A 16,395-nucleotide genomic window follows, 5' to 3' on the forward strand; every position below is an offset into this window, starting at 1 on the left:
GCTCCTGCAATGTTTTTTTCACTACCCATGATGCGACAGTAGAGGTTGCAATATCGGTGTGTAAAAAAGCAATAGTAAAGGTTATTTAAAGGAAAACTCTAATTTCTGCTTCCTGCTTGGGTGACTGGCACATCATCTGCAATAGGTGTTTCTTTTTAGATGAGAAAATTTCTAACACTGAACTGAATATAGTGCCAGCTGGGCTCCTTAAACATCTGCCCAACTGTGCTCTTTTTCGGCTACAAGAACTTTTTTTTTTTTTTTTAGCTCTGCCAGCCTAGGGCAGCTCAGAGAGAAAGAGGGCCCAGAACAGACTGATCAATTATTGTCCCAGCTAGGACTGGACTCACAGCTGACAATGGGGCAAGGAGGACTTCTGACTTGCTGGATGGGCAAGGAGAGCTATAATTGACCACCAACCACAAGGTTAAGCCCAGCTCACTGTGGCTGCTGTGTCCAAGATTAGGTGAGCGTGTCAGTGAATTCCTCGATGCTGCATATTAACATTCCCAGATTACAGTGTGCTGATAAATATTCCTGTTATTGTGAGAGACTGTAGCATTTTCCAAATTCTTTAAGTAGGGATGAGTGGGGACAGCTTTGAAATGCTGCCAGCTTTAGAGGGAACCCCTGGTGAGAGGGACAGGACCTTTCACTTGTCATTACGTGACTGTCAGGGACCATGGAATGCATCTGTGGGGAGAGGCCTTTGGTCATTTTGTCTGCATGCATGCTGGTCTTTGGTAGTAAAATACCCTCAGTGGGGTGAGCACTACATCAGAGTATGAACCCCAACATTAGAAGTACTGACTTAACAATTCACTGGCCAGTGGAACAGAAGTAGACAGGGTGGCTTGCTTGTAGTCAGAGCCTTTGCTCATAGAGAAGCAATCTTAATGCCAAGTGTGTCGTTGTCCCATAAACTGTTTGCCATTGCTTTTGTTTGCCTAACCCCTTTTCTCAGAGTTTTTATTGCCTTAGATAAAGTCCATTGAAACTGTTCAGGTGTGTCATTACAGTCCAAGTGGGGGTCGCCATCGCTGATGCAGGGCAAAAGGGACCCAAATCTGACATGAATAACACTGAACATATGCAGGTAGTTATGACACTCACATTTAAAAATCAGTCTGGAAAAGATAAGAATCTACAAAAAAAAAAAAAAAATTTACTAAAACCCCTGTAGCACATATAGTTCCCCCGCATGGGATTTTTTTTTTTCAACAAAAAAAGAGTTTTAATTAAAGAGTAATGGCCCCATTTAGCTGCAAACAGAAAAAAGAGGGGGAAGGGGGGCCCCAGGCAGACCATAGTGTAGTGGTAAGATTTATTGATAATGTTTAATTAAAACAAGTGTTAGTTGCACTCACAAGCAAAGAGTTGTAAAAGCATGACTCCATAATGTTGGCTGGAGGGAATGGTGGAAGTAGATGGCTGGATCCTGGATCCTCATTTAATGGCACCATTTTCCTATGCAATCCCCACCTCCATCCAAATAACCATAATCATAATAAGCAAACCCACTGAGCTATTATGTTCTGACAGGGTAATGGCCAGGGGGACAGCCATTGGCTGAGAGCGCTGATCGGGAGCCTGTCAGCGGCTGGTTTTCCAGCATGCACGTCTGACAGAAGCCGGCCTAAAGACCAGCTTCTGTCAGACCGGATGCCATACACACGGGCCGAATGTTGGCTGGTTTTTATTGAACCAGCCAATGTCGCCTGACATTTAACCCATGTGTGCTAGGTTTCAGTGATCCGTATGCATCTCAAGGTTTAATTTTTAATGGAGTGAACGTCTAATAAGAGCCTAAATATACATAGAGCCTAAATATATATATAGCAGAACTGACTGTGTTCACGGAGGAATCGAGCAATTAATCCTTCCTTCAACCAAAATTGCATAATCTAAGGCCAGTCTTAAGCCTAGTACACATGGGCCAAATGTTGGACGGCATCAGCCGGTCCAATAGAAACCGGCCGACATTCGGCCTGTGAGTACTGGGGTTGGTCCGACAGAACAGCAGAACAATAGAACAGCAGGGGAGATCGCTGTATGAACATCGGATAGTTAGCACAGCAGCTCCTCCTGAGCTGTCAGTTTTTTTTCATTCAGGCCTGCTTAAAGTGATTTTAAAGTCTCGTGTTTTTTTAAAAAAAAAATAACAAACATGTTATACTTTCCCTCCTCTGTGCAATTGGTTTTGCAAAGAGTGGCCCGGATCCTCCTCTTCTCGGGTTCCTCTTCTGTGCTCCTTGCCCCTCCCTCCTGTCGAGTGCCACCACAGCAAGCAGCCTGCTATGGGGGGACCCGACTCGAGCTGCAGACCTGTGTGTCCATTCAGACATGGAGCTGCCGTTCCACCCTGCTCCATCTCTTTACTGATTGGCTAACTGACTTTGATTGACAGCAGAGAGAGCTAATGGCGCCGCTGCTGTGTCTCAGCCAAACAGGAGGGTGAGTCCTGGACAGCTGAGAGACTCGTTGACATTGTTGGATAGATTCAGGTATATATTAGGGGGTGCTGGGAGGGCTGCTACACACAGAAGGCTTTTTTTTCCCTAATGCATGGAATGCATTAGGATAAAAAACCTTCTGAATTTACAACTGCTTTTAAGTCTCCAGCCTGCTCACTGTACAATGAATAAGCAAATTGTCACACAGTTGATTCACTGTCATGTAAGCAGGCAACTGATGTAAGAAAAAGTGGAAGGTTTCACTCTTCTTGCTATGCAGAGCGGTAAAGGTGGGAAAATGACAATAGATGCTACATAAATACTTTAGCCGATATACCAGTTTGTGTACATGCATTTAGCTGTTAAAAGAAAATAATTCAAGGCTACTTAAATATTTGCAGATGTAATAATTAGGTGTATGATAAACTAAATTATATAGTGTTACTGATACTTAAAAGAGAAGTATGGCCAAAGCTTTTTTGGTCATACTTCTCTTCTGGCTCACAGGAGTGTACTTATTTGCTCTCCTGTGATCCAGAATCAGCCAACAGAGGATCCCAAATTGTCGGGATCCCCCAAGATACCTGATGGACAGCTGGCTCAGCCTGCCAGCTTGTGACTAAGAGCCAGAGCCAGTTGCAGCTGAATTTTCAGTAAGCACTGGAGGGGCACAGTAGAGAGCTCTATTGTGGGAAGATTGAGAAACGAGTGATTGCTCAGTTCTTGGGCTTAGAGGCAGTGTGGGATAGCTGCAGCATTTTTTGCTGCAGCATGGAGGTGAGTATGTATGTTTATTTTTGTTAACCCCAAAGTTTCTCATAAAGTGAACTTATTCCTGTCCAGCCTACTAACCTGCAGTAATCCATCCATCAATGTCCCAGATATATCATTACCTTAATCTCAGAGCCTATGTTCGCAGTCCAGGCTGATGGCGGTGCTGGGAAATACTATCCTCAAAGATTTTTATGAAGCCATTGCCTGGAGTCTGAGGTGCTCAAGAGACAGTCTAAAAATTCTAATGGGATTAACTGTGCAAGCATTGCCAGTAGTAGGGAGATTTCAGGGCTGTCAACATTGCAAAATGCCACGGCTCTATGATCAAGTTAAGCATACATTTGGATTCATAGAAGATGGGCTAAATGGTTATTAAAACCAAAACCTAAAAGGTTATATACTGCAGCTTACCATTCACTAACTATGGTGGCTGCATTTGTTTTATTTTTTAGGCTTCTTTCCCATGTTTTAACCAAGTGATCTGGCCAGTAACGCACTTCTTGTGTTAGGGTGCCTACATTTTGGATGTACACCTTTGGACAGCAGCATTGTCAGTCTCAGGCAGGGGAGTGTTGGATGCACTAGCAGATTTAGATACACTAACAAATTAAAGCCAAACTCTAGCCAACACTTTACAAGCAGTTACAGCAACAGTTATTTCCTTTTTGGTTAAAGGTTTTGCATTAATAAATAAATAAAAGCTGATCATTGTAAGCACTTCTGTCAGTGTTAAATGATTTGTCTCAATTCTCTAACTGCTACATCTGCAGGACGGTTTGTTCTGTTGAAAAACAACAGACTTACTGGCTAGAAAAATAGATGAATATAAAGTAGCCAAAATTAGGACAAGGAAAGGTAAACCAAATATAAAGCATATACGGAGGATGATCTGCTCCGTATATGCTTTATATTTGGTTTACCTTTCCTTGTCCTAATTTTGGCTACTGTGAGCACACATCCGCCTCTACAGGGGTAGGTATAACTTTCTATATGTATGCTCTATTATATTATATTTTACTATCATGTATATGCTTTTCCGTTCCCCACATCGGCCCCTGTATGCTCCCGGGCCCCTTTGGGTTGCGGCATCCAGAGCCACCAGTTGTTCCTTGGGTCCCTTCGGTGAGGAACATCTCTCACCCTCCCTTTATTTTCTGTTATCTCATTATACCTTGTTTTGTTCTGATTAAGGGTTTATATTTATCATCATTGTCTTTATGCCTTTTAGGCTTACCTTACATACCTCATGTTTTGTATGAAATGTACTATAACTGTTACCAAATTTATCTAAAAGATTGAGAATTGTGATATCTCCATACATGATTTGTTATTAATAATGACTTGTTCTGTCACACAGAATCTATGTACCAGTAGCTCCTTAAGAAGCTTGAATTTTTAAGCGAAACATGTAGGGCACCTGGCTACATGAACTTCTTTCCATGTGTAAAGCTTCATTGACTACGGTAGAGGATGCTCTGCGTTATCCCTGACATTGCCTTCGGGCCAGTTAGGATGTAACGTATAGCACCCTCGTCCATCAACACTTCTATATAATACTACTACTGTAACGTTTTGTATGTCCATGTCTATCGACTAGTCGCATTTTTTTGTGATGTTTTTGATTCTTCTATGTATTTTGCCCTTATTATCCCCTTGGTTTAGGGAGTTCCTTCCCCTGTTTTTTTGTCATTAATAAACAAGGTTTTTTTACTTCAATCTCACTGTGCCTATAAAGTCCATTCCTATTCTCTCTTCATCTTTGACAATTATTCGGACGTGGCACACTGTCCTGTTATGTTGTTGCGCCCCTATTTTTGCTGCTGTAGTGGTAGCGCACTAGCTTTGTATAACCAAGGATGCTGGGTAGGAGGATCACAGAAAGTATACTTATTTAAAAAAAAAAAAAATAATATAATATAAAATACACAGTAATTCAAAGATTTAAAACCTGGAAGAAAAAAATCATAGTGCTGACCAACACCGCAACCACCAGACTTCTTGATAATATGCATCATTACAATGGCAACTGGAATTGTACAGGTTGCTAATGGCAATATACTGTACACTTGAGTTTCACAGTATTTTGGTACAAAGATCAATGTTTTTAGCCACCTACTCATTCATGTTTCCCATATGAATTTTTAGTTTCATTTACAACTGTGAATCATGCCATATACTGTCCATTATATCCACAACCCCTTCACATCTTTAACCTCTATATACAGTAAAACTAGGAAGATCTATGTTGTATAATATGACTGTGGAACAAGTAGTTGGGACAATCTGTTGTGGTATTATTTAGATTTATTGTATTACTATTTATAATTCTGACCGCGGAAAGAATGCCTCATAGATTCAAAAATGTTCTAAATTTAGATCCCAAAATACACAGTTCACAGTCTGTCAGTGCTCACATGATGGATGCATTTTTATAATGGAAAATTTGAAGTCACATTAGAAATTAGATCAATTTTAATCTTGATAACTCTATGAAATTGTCTTTTATGTGATCTTAAGTGAACCTTTAACATAAATTACGGGAATGTGAATAGAGACTAAAAATGATTACGTAATGAGATAGAAAAATCAAAAATACTTCTATAGCTACGCCTCATAGTTTAAATAGCCAGTGCACCTACAACTGAATTTCATTGGTTTTTCGTAGATGCTGAAGACTTAAACCACCTGATGATTTCATACATCTCACAGGGACTCTAATGGTGCATTCTCTGTGCTTGGTTTCTTGGGACTGCACCCCCCCCCGCTGTGGCCATTATGAGGGGTTCCCATATTTTTCATTTATTATAACATTATGGAAAATGCAGCAGGAGCAGTTGTAACACACAAAGATCGAGTGGACACCCCAATCAGTCAGGTGGACAGAAACAAGAGTGGATAATTGTGATAGGGAGATCTTCCTGATGGAGACATCTAAATGGTCTGGGGTTAAGTTAGCCCATTAGGCTCCACAAATAAATATCATTTTTGGGTGCACTGTCCCTTTAAAGTAATCAATTTAACTTGGAAACAACCATATAAAGCTAAAAATATATGGGAATTTATTAGGCTTGATGTACAGTATATGAACCCTATCCACCAGTACTTGTTTAGAAAAGGTTTATGCTAGGTAATGTAGCATTATCACATTGTTTTTGTGCTGTCAGATATAAAGGTAGGGTATGTTTTATGTTTCAGTAGCACCTTCTAATGAATTGTCCCCTCAGCCTTTGTTTAGCTGCATCATGAATTAGATTCCACAGATCCTGTTTATATTTCGGCCAATTATGCCATTACGTGCATATAATTACTGTATGTACTTTGTGAGCACTTGTGAGCACTTAATCTTTAAAAATGACAACTCAGGTCTTTTTGTAAAATATATTATTTTTAATTAAAGAGGTATTTTTTTTTTTTACATACTCATATGTTGATAAGGTCTAAAAGGCAAAGACAGTAATGTCCTTGGATTAGTGTTTACATTGAGAATAGTCTATGTGCTGGTATAATCACATTCCATGCACTTCCATGCAGAAAAATTGCAATTTTTTAGAGAAAAATATATTACAGTTAAATAAATTAATCATAATGTACATGATGGCTCTTTTACTTCTAATTGAATTATTTATACTTGAATCTGTTTAGGGTTTTTATCTATAGAACACACCCAGGCTATTATTAATGTACAAAGGCATCATAGAATTTTTTGTAAAAGCTTACCGTAAAATTATTTTCTCTGAGTCCTCTGACAGTCGCCGCCCATTCAGTTAGCCTTCACTAGTGGGTAATGGCCTTCTCTGCAGGAGAAGGCTAGGCAGTAAAAGGTTAACAAACAAAAGCCTTTACACATAACACACCTCTAAGGGGGTGTTCCTCAGTTATTACCCATCAGACACTAGGAGCTGCTCTCCAGTTTTGTAGCAAGCAGTATGTGAAGACTATCAACCCCAAAAAGAAGAGGGGCAGGGGCGGCGTCTGTCAGAGGACTCAAAGAAAAGAATTTTACGGCAAGTTCTTACACAAATTCTATTTTCTCTTACGTCCTCTGACAGTCACCGCCCGTTCAGTTAGCCTTCACTAGTGGGATGTCTCAAAGCAGTGTAGGTGTGAGAGGTGGGAAGACACAACCAAGAAAAGGCAACGTGCAACCAGGCCAGAGTCTGAACAAACTGAGCCAACAGGGCAACAAAAGCTCAACAAGAGCCAACCCTGGACAAAGGCACCCCAAGAAGAGACAGAAACACACGTCTCTGCAAAACAACCGCCGCACACAAAACTTTGCGGCCAAAGGAAGCATCCGAGGATGCAATCACAGCAAGTGTGCCAAATCCCGTGAAGAGTTGCACAGACGACCAGCCGGCGCTGTGCACACCTGAGCCACAGAAGCCTGATGACAAAACGCCCAATAGGCACAGACAGCTCAATCAGAATGAGCCCGAACAGGGAAAAGAAGAACCTGACCCTGGATAGAACAGGCCCGAACAATCGCCCGCCTGATCCAGGTAGACATGTTTGCTGCGGACGCTGCCGCACCCTTCCGAGGACCCTCAGGAAGTCAGACCTCCGAAAAGACTCCATGGCGGACAGCTAAAAACCCCAACCACCCAAACCACCCCCAGGAATGTAAGGCAATATCCTTGGGATGCTCGGGTTTCGCACAAAGCGAAGACATCCAGGAAATTTCCTGACTAACTAGCGATAGTGAGAGAAAATAAAAAGCTATTTTCAAAAGAAAAAACATTTGTTTAACAAAAAAACATAAAGAAACTAAGACGCTATGTCCCAGCATGGAAGAGCTAGCCTACTCCTGACGCTAGGCAGCATAAAACTGGAGAGTAGCTCCTAGTGGCTGATGGGTAATAGCTGAGGAACAGCCCCCTAGAGGTGTGTTATGTGTAAAGGCTTTTGTTTGTTAACCTTTTATTACATAGCCTGCTCCTGCAGAGGAGGCCATTACCTACTAGTGAAGGTTAACTGAATGGGCGGTGACTGTCAGAGGACATAAGAAAAATATTTACACTGTTAAGCTAGAAGACTCAATTATAAACATGGAAAACAGTATCAAACGAGCATTAAAAGCACAATCACGTATTTCATGCTCCATTTATGTATCTAAAACAAAAATATTAAAAGAGGGGTTGATTAAACTAAATACTAAAAGTAAATACTAAAAGAGGGTTTATTAAACAAACCTGAGAGCTTTCTTCCTTTCCTGAGCATCTGGAGAGACATAGGCCTTCATCTCATCGGCTGCCCGTTGTATCTGTACTTCAGCAATCTAATAAATAATACAGAGTAACTACATGCGTCCTTAATCACAGAAAATAATTTTACAAGCAGCCACTTTCTAACCTTTTTCATCAAGTTTATGAAATGATATTGACTCTCTGCTTGACTGCACTCCTCCTGAAGACCTCGGACTTCCTATGATAAGATAATAGTGAGGGTTAGAAAAAAAAAAAAAACAGTACAATGGGCCACAGAAGTAAACCAATACTCCATGAATGAAGTTCAGTTGGTAACATGCTAATGCTAACCAGGATCTGTGCTAAAGTCCTTCATTGCATTTCATTGAGTGACTGCAGTCTGATTTAGCAGGCCTTTACAAATGCTTATAGCATGAATTTAAGCCTTCTGATACACATTTCTGAGAAAACCTACTCTCCGTATGCCAGGAAACATTTAGTATTCAGGGTAACTTTAGGCTGGGTTCACACATGTCCGGTGCAAATTGAATGTCCGTTTTCACTCCAAATAAAAAAAGCATGTATTTAGGGGCTCAGGTGGGTTTCTGATGTGAAATTGCATGGTTCAGGACGGATTTTTGTCACAGCTGCATTTTTGATGCTGGCCAATACCTAGTAGATAAAGGGTGTCGACTCCTGTAGTATGAGAGCAATCCGTGCTGAAGAGTTCCCATAGAATTGTGGAATAGACTCCCTCCAGACATAGTTCTGGCTAGCTCATTAGATTGCTTTAAAAAAGGTCTGGATTCTTTCATGGGTGTACTTAATATACAGTAAGTGGGTACTAAAATGTTTTTTCTTTTTAGGTAAAGTTTATCCAGGGAATATCTGATTGCCTCTTGGGGGATCAGGAAGGAATTTTTTTCCCTGCTGTAGCAAATTGGATCATGCTTTGCTGGGTTTTTTCACCTTCCTCTGGATCAACTGCGGGTATAGGATTGTGTATATAGGATTGTATGGTTGGGTTTTCAATACTGTTTTTTTTTTTTTGTTGGTTGAACCAGATGGACTTGTATCTTTTTTCAACCTGACTAATTATGTAAATTAATGAGCCTGGAATTTGCACATGAACCGCACAGCAGTGCTCAGAAAAGGCACAGGACTCTTTAAATTTGCACAGCAGATGCACCACATATACTGTATGTGAATAGCTCCAATGGAAATCATTGTTATTTTACATCAAAACATTCAAAACACATCCAACTGGCACATATGTGAACTGAACCTTAAAGTTTTATAACACCCAGTAGATGCCAGCTAGTAAGTTCTCATACAAGTACCATGAATACAGATGATATGCCCTTGTGCCTTTCTTATGCATACATGATAATACCTGCACTATTGTATCCAACATCTGCATTTCAGAAGCTAAAACATTTCACAGGTGGGAGCTAGAGTCCTTAGATATAAGAAATGGACTAATATGATATGTGCATTAAACAATTGGATCCAATAACTGTTATTAGGTTGACTATACTGCCATCATCTGTTCTTTTATTGGCTGCTAGTGTGCAACCAAGCCTTTTCTTCTTTATTTTTTAATTTTACATATTCTTTAAAGATATATAATATCTAAAAATATATTTTAGTTTTAGGAGGAAAACTATAAGTTTGGTCATCTAATGAGTTATAATATCACTGAAGCACTCAATGCAGTAAGCTTGCATCTAGGTCAGACTCTGATGTTGCACAGTCACCAATGGATTGAATGGCCCTTTGCAGAGAGGCAGAGATGGGAACTCTGGTGGGAAGATCTTGACAGTGGAGTACTCAGGATAAATTAAAAACTAGTGAGAGATTCAATTCACAACCATCCATTTAAAAAATAGATTTGTCACAGCTTTGAATAAAGCCAGTGACTAGAAAAAAAAAAGAACGCTATGATCCTCACATAAACAACTTTTAAATATTTCACCGATGGGATACTCGAATCATATCTTTAAAAGGGCTGCACATGCTTTCATGGCAAAGAGGACCCCTGTTTATTGGAATTAGTTAAACAAAATGTTACCTGCTCTAGCTTGGAGCAGTTACTTTCCAGGCCAGCCGCACAGCTGTCGTATTGTGCTTTCTTTTCATCGTGCTCTTGGGTCAGCTCCTAATGTGAAAAGGGCAAAGATTCATGTCAGCAAGTAGTGTGATACCTCAGCACATGGCACAGAGAGTTCCTGTCAGTCAGCGGCTTGAGCCTGTCATCTTGGCACACAGAGTGTCGCATACTTAAACTTAGCAGATGTGTATCATTCCACTTTCACACATGGCTGGGGAAGGGGGGACACGGATGCTGTCTGATGCTTCAGACTGGCATATGGCTATAAACCCACAGTATAATAAACCACTGAACCAGTTTTCTGCAAAACAGTGACTATTGCTGAGAAGTCCAATATGTTGTGTTCCAAATGAATAACATCACTCTATCTGCCAAACACGCAAGCTGTGATTACACTTTTGATAGATGTGTCACCTAATTGCAAGATTTTAATTGCGATTAATGACTATTTATTATAGATTACTTATTCATCAACACAAAGTAGAGGCAGTGGAGGCACTTGAGTACTGACACATGATAGTTCCTGCTTACATCTGCACAATTCTGAATTTTAGGGTTTATCTGTGGAAAGTGGGTAAAAAAAAAAAAAAGGTTTGTTTAAACTTACCAATCCGATCTCTTCTTTCATTTTCTAAATTGGTCCAGATATTACCAGCTTGAACCTGATTATTGTGGGCAGAGCAGACTTGTGTTTCCTCAAGTAACTTAAGGTTGTAGTAAACCCAATACGTAAGTAATATATTGTAGCTTACCAATCATTAGATGTGGTGGCTGCATTCGTTTTCTTTTTAGGCTATTTTTCCTCTGTTTCCACCTCGTGATCTGGCCAGCACCACACCTCCTGTATTGGAGTGCTTCCACTCTAGATGAAGAAGCACAGGGGCACCTTTGGACAGCAACATTGTTATTCTGGGGGGAAGGGAGTGTTGGATGTACTACCTACCCAATTTTATCCAAACTTCAGCTTACACTTAAAGCAGTTACAGTTTTTTTTTACAGTTCGGATAAAGGTTTTACACAAATAAATAAATAAAAGCTGATCATTGTAAGCATCCCTGTCAGTGGTAAATGGTTTGCCTCATCCCTAAAACTGCTACAGTTGCAAGAGAGCTTGTTCTGTTAAACAACAATAGACTTACTGGGCGGATCACCAGGTAAAAAAGTAGAGAAAGCCTAAAAAAAGAGAACTAATGCAGTCACAACTTCTAAGATCTGGTAAGTTGCAATTTAATAAATTTGCTTTTGAATTAAATACCTCTTTAAAGAGTCTGAATATAGTTTGTAGAGTTTCAAAGTTCCACATTCCTTGTATAAAAAAACCCATGTGGAATCAAACATTGGAACTTTTGAGACACAACATCCTTATACTTAAAATACAATATTTATTAATTTCATATTAAAATGTAGAAAAGTTAAATTTTCATATTGCAATACATGATCAAAAAAACAACCAAAAATTGTTAATATGTTATTTTCTTGTCCATATCTGGTAATCATAGAGGTTCAACACATTTCCTGGACATGGTCCTGTGATGGGAGTCACTTTGGTTGGGGGGCCCGTGGAACCCAGCTTACCTTAGAGAGGTTGGGAAATCCCTCTCTTAGCCCCCTAGGCCCCTCCTATGTGTAAGTCACCCTGTGTCTATTAGGGACACAGGGTGACCAAGGAAATTATGGACAGTTACTTAATGGACACTGAGAATATGGTTTGGATTGCTTCAAATGGGACAATAATATTTATCAACTATATATCTCAAGAAATATAAGAAGACTGCTTCACACAGACTCATAGCAAATGCTAATATCATCAGCTCAACCACCTGTCTTCCACACAATTTTGAATATGCTGATTTACTCACCCGTTCTCTACTGTGGGTTTTGTGTTTACACTTATGATAATGTGTATTGTATTTCAGGAGCTGGAGGACAGCAGTCTGCTAGTTAATTCACTCAGGTTGATTGAATCATTGTCATCTATTAGTTACTGGTGGAAAGGTAGAATACGGTTTGTGTTGGTTGTTCTTTATATATATGTTAAGTATATTTCTGTACACAATTTCATCTGCATAGGATAATGTAATCAGACACCTGACCTGGTGGGGTAATCTGATCAGGAGGGGGATGTCCATCCTGTATATATTTGGTGTGAGTTGTTCAATAAAGGTTCCAGTTCTATACAAGCTAAGTTCAGGCTAGTTGTGTATGTAGGGTGGCTGTAGTATCTGATATCTATGTTCAAGTGTGGATGAAGCCGTATATTGATGGAAGCCCACAAACACATTGTGGGGTAGCAGTTCTGTTACAGGTCCACTTCCTAAGGAGCAAATAATACACAATTTGTACAGCATACAATCTACGATGAGGGAAAAAAGTATTTGAACCCCCTGTTGATTTTGTACCTTTGCCCACTGACAAAGAAATGATCAGTCTATAATATTAATCGCAGGTTTATTTTAACAGTGAGAGACAGAATAACAAGAAAAATATCCAGAAAAACGCATTTCAAAAAAGTTATAAATATATTTGTTTTTTAATGAGTGAAATAAGTATTTGATCCCCTATCAATCGGCAAGATTTCTGACTTCCAGGTGTCTTCTATACAGGTAACGAGCTGAGATTAGGAGCACTCTCAAAGGGAGTGCCCCTAATCTCAGCTTGTTACCTGTATAATAGACACCTGTCCACAGAAGCAATCACTCAATCAGATTCCAATTCTCTCCACCATGGCCAAGATCAAAGAGCGCCCGCAAGGCCCCCCTGTGCTTAAGAAACCACATGTACAGGCCTGTCTGAAGTTTGCTTAAAAACATTTGAATGATTCAGAGGAGAACTGGGTGAAAACGTTGTGGTCAGATAAGACCAAAATCAAGCTTTTTGGCATCAAATAACCTCGCCGTGTTTGGAGGAGGAGGAATTCTGCCTATGACCCCAAAAACACCATTCCCACTGTCAAACATGGAGGTGGAAACTTTATGCTTTGGGGTGTTTATCAGCTAAGGGTACAGGACAACTTCACAGGGATGATGGACGGGCCATGTACCGCCAAATCTTAGGTGAGAACCTCCTTCCCTTAGCCAGGAAATTGAAAATGGGTCGTAGATGGGTATTCCACCATGACAATGACCCAAAACACATGGCCAAGGCAACAAAGGAGTGGCTCAAGAAGAAGCACAATAAGGCCCTGGAGTTGCCTAGCCAGTCTCCAGACCTTAATCCCATTGAAAATATGTGGAAGGAGTTGAAGGTTTCATTTACTAAACGTCAGCCTCAAAATCTTAATTACTTGGAGAGGATCTGCAAAGAGGAGTGGGACAAAATCCCTCCTGAGATGTGTGCAAACCTGGTGGCCAACTACAACAAACCATCTGACCTCTGTGATTGCCAACAAGGGTTTTGCCACCAAGTACTAAGTCATGTTTTGCGAATGGTTCAAATAATTATTTCCCTCATTAAAATGCAAATCAATTTATAACTTTTTTTAAATCAGTTTTTCTGGATTTTTTTGTTGTTATTCTATCTCTCACTATTAAAATGAACCTACCATTAAAATTATAGACTGATCATTTCTTTTTCAGTGGGCAAACGTATAAAATCAGCAGGGAATCAAATACTTTTTTCCCTCACGGTAGATAAAACAATAATTTATTAAACATAATTTATACATTTCTCATATTAACACCATCACCCACTGTATACAAAATCATTGAATGTGACTCTAAACAAGCTAGGGGAGAAAGGAGAAAGGGGACAGGGGGACCGACCCCCCCCCCCTGGTGAAGCCAAAGGGGAAGCCTCCACCCGTCCATACCTCCAAACCAGGGAGTTGCAAATCTCTTTAAAAGAGCTTGGGAATTTTTTTTCTTTTTCTTTCTGGTAGAAAAGTGATATATTCGTAAACTCCTGGTGTCCCATGATCATTTTCAGAACAGCAGAGAGGCTTCTGACAACGAAAATTTGCATAAACCTTAAAACTGGACCTGAATTTTAAAAGCAAAGATCCCAACAGTCTCGGGTACATCCAGGCACCGCAGAGAAGGGAGGGATTCATCACTCAATATATTTTGGGAATGTCCCAGACTCCATGGGTTTTGGACGGCAGTTAGAACTGTGGCCCAGAGATTTACAGACTTTGATACTCTTTGATCCAGCTTCCCTCCTCCTCCAGCATCCTGCAATTACCTGCAAACCAACAAAAAGCTGTACTTATCCATCTGTTAAACAGAGCCTGCATTCCTGTGTTGTGGCATCAGCCAGAGTCCCCAAGCACTAGCACCAGGGTTTCCCAGGATCACAGACCTTAAAACATATGGAATATTTACTTCAATGTTGAGAGGGGCAGCACATGCCTTCATACAAAGATGGTTCCACTGGCTGGTATTTTTGTCCTCTCCAGAGTTTATCATACTTCTCTTTTTGTGAGTAAACTAAATGATTCCCTGCTGGCCATAGCCTTTATGACTTTGTAGAGTCCAGACCAAACTCCTTACAACCCCCCCCCCCCCCATCCTAATGTAGGTATGCCTTATTCCAACTTTTCCAACCCAGATCTCTCCCTACATAGTTAACTCTCCTCTCACCCCATATATCTCCATTCCCCCTTTCAGTAAGACTGCTTCCAATTCTACAGGGACAGATATGTCCACAATTCTTCCTGTAGTATACCCACAACGTTTTGAAGTGTTTTGCTTACAGTTTTCTTTGCAGAGGAACACAAATCTGTACCCAGAGACCCGCACTGTAAGGATTTCCCTGCCTGCCTATGCTTAATTCACTATCAATCTGTGCTTTCCCACCTCCTCTGCAACATCTTGAATATTCCACCCCAGTCATCAGAGGGGCAGCTCTAACATGAGGAAGGAAAGCCGTGCACTCTACCATGATGACCGCCTCCACACAGAGAAATAGTGTGAAAAAAGGCATTGTAAGTCAGTAATAGGGAAAAGATCAGATGCAGGAAGCCTACAGGCAATACCGATAACTAGTCCTTTGTCCTTTTCGACACAGCTTCCACAGTATGATCAGCTTTCAATGTCCCCCCGATGCAAGCAAGTCTTATGTTGTAATTCCGAGAGATTCTGCCCACCATGCCACAAAACCACCACAAAATCTTCTGAGCTGAGTATAATAATGCAAAGTAAAACTTTTCTCAATACTATGTAGAGTTCATACTCTATGCTCCAGTTACACTTTTAAACTCAAACTTTTAATTTAAATCAGCTAAACAAATTCAAGGTTCATCAAAACAAAAGTTGTTTAAAATCCCCCAGTCCTATTTATGCCTTAAACCTAGTAAAAACACCTGAACCCTTGCCCACATGCTGCAGAGAAGGAACCTTGCTCTCTTTATTTAAGCAGCAGTCTCTCTGAAGAGGTCTGACACAACCTCTGCAGATTTTGAGCTACATCGCTTATGTTTAGTAGGGAACAAGAACTTTGTGATTGCAGGTCCAATTGAAAAGGAGGTATTATCAGGCCTCTGCAGAGAACCACCACTGCTTCCACACAGAGAGCAAGGATCCTTCTCCACAGTCTGGGTTACAGGGTTAGGTGTTGGGGGGGGGGGGGGGGTTATGAGCTAAGGTCTTACGCTAGGGGTTAAGGGGTGGGAAAAGTAAGAAATAAAGTGCTGCTGCTCCTTCAATGTCCGATAAAACTATATTTATAGATAAAGTTGATCCAGGGAATTGCCTCTCGGGGGATCAGGAAGGAATTTTTTCGCCTCCTGTAGCAAATTGGATCATGCTTTGCAGGGGTTTTTCGCCTTCCTGTGGATCATTTGCAGGTATAGGATTGTGTATATGATATTGTATGGTTGTGTTTTCTTTACTGTTTTTTTTTTTATTGGTTGAGCCAGATGGACTTGTGTCTTTTCTTT

General features: G+C 40.4%; 1 protein-coding gene across 1 annotated transcript in view; it reads right to left on the minus strand.

Moving 5' to 3' along the window:
- The window catches only part of IFT81 (intraflagellar transport 81), a 328,264-nt gene that overhangs the window by 28,452 nt on the left and 283,417 nt on the right, over window positions 1-16,395 (minus strand). Inside the window, exons 15-17 of the mRNA XM_082255594.1 lie at window positions 10,482-10,568; window positions 8,577-8,648; window positions 8,417-8,502 (exon numbers count right to left, since the gene is read on the minus strand). Coding sequence (XP_082111720.1) covers window positions 8,417-8,502; window positions 8,577-8,648; window positions 10,482-10,568 — 245 coding nt within the window. The remainder of the gene's footprint in view (window positions 1-8,416; window positions 8,503-8,576; window positions 8,649-10,481; window positions 10,569-16,395) is intronic.

The sequence above is a fragment of the Pelophylax lessonae genome, assembly GCF_965119305.1.
Source record: "Pelophylax lessonae genome assembly, chromosome: 1".
Taxonomy (NCBI): Eukaryota; Metazoa; Chordata; class Amphibia; order Anura; family Ranidae; genus Pelophylax; species Pelophylax lessonae.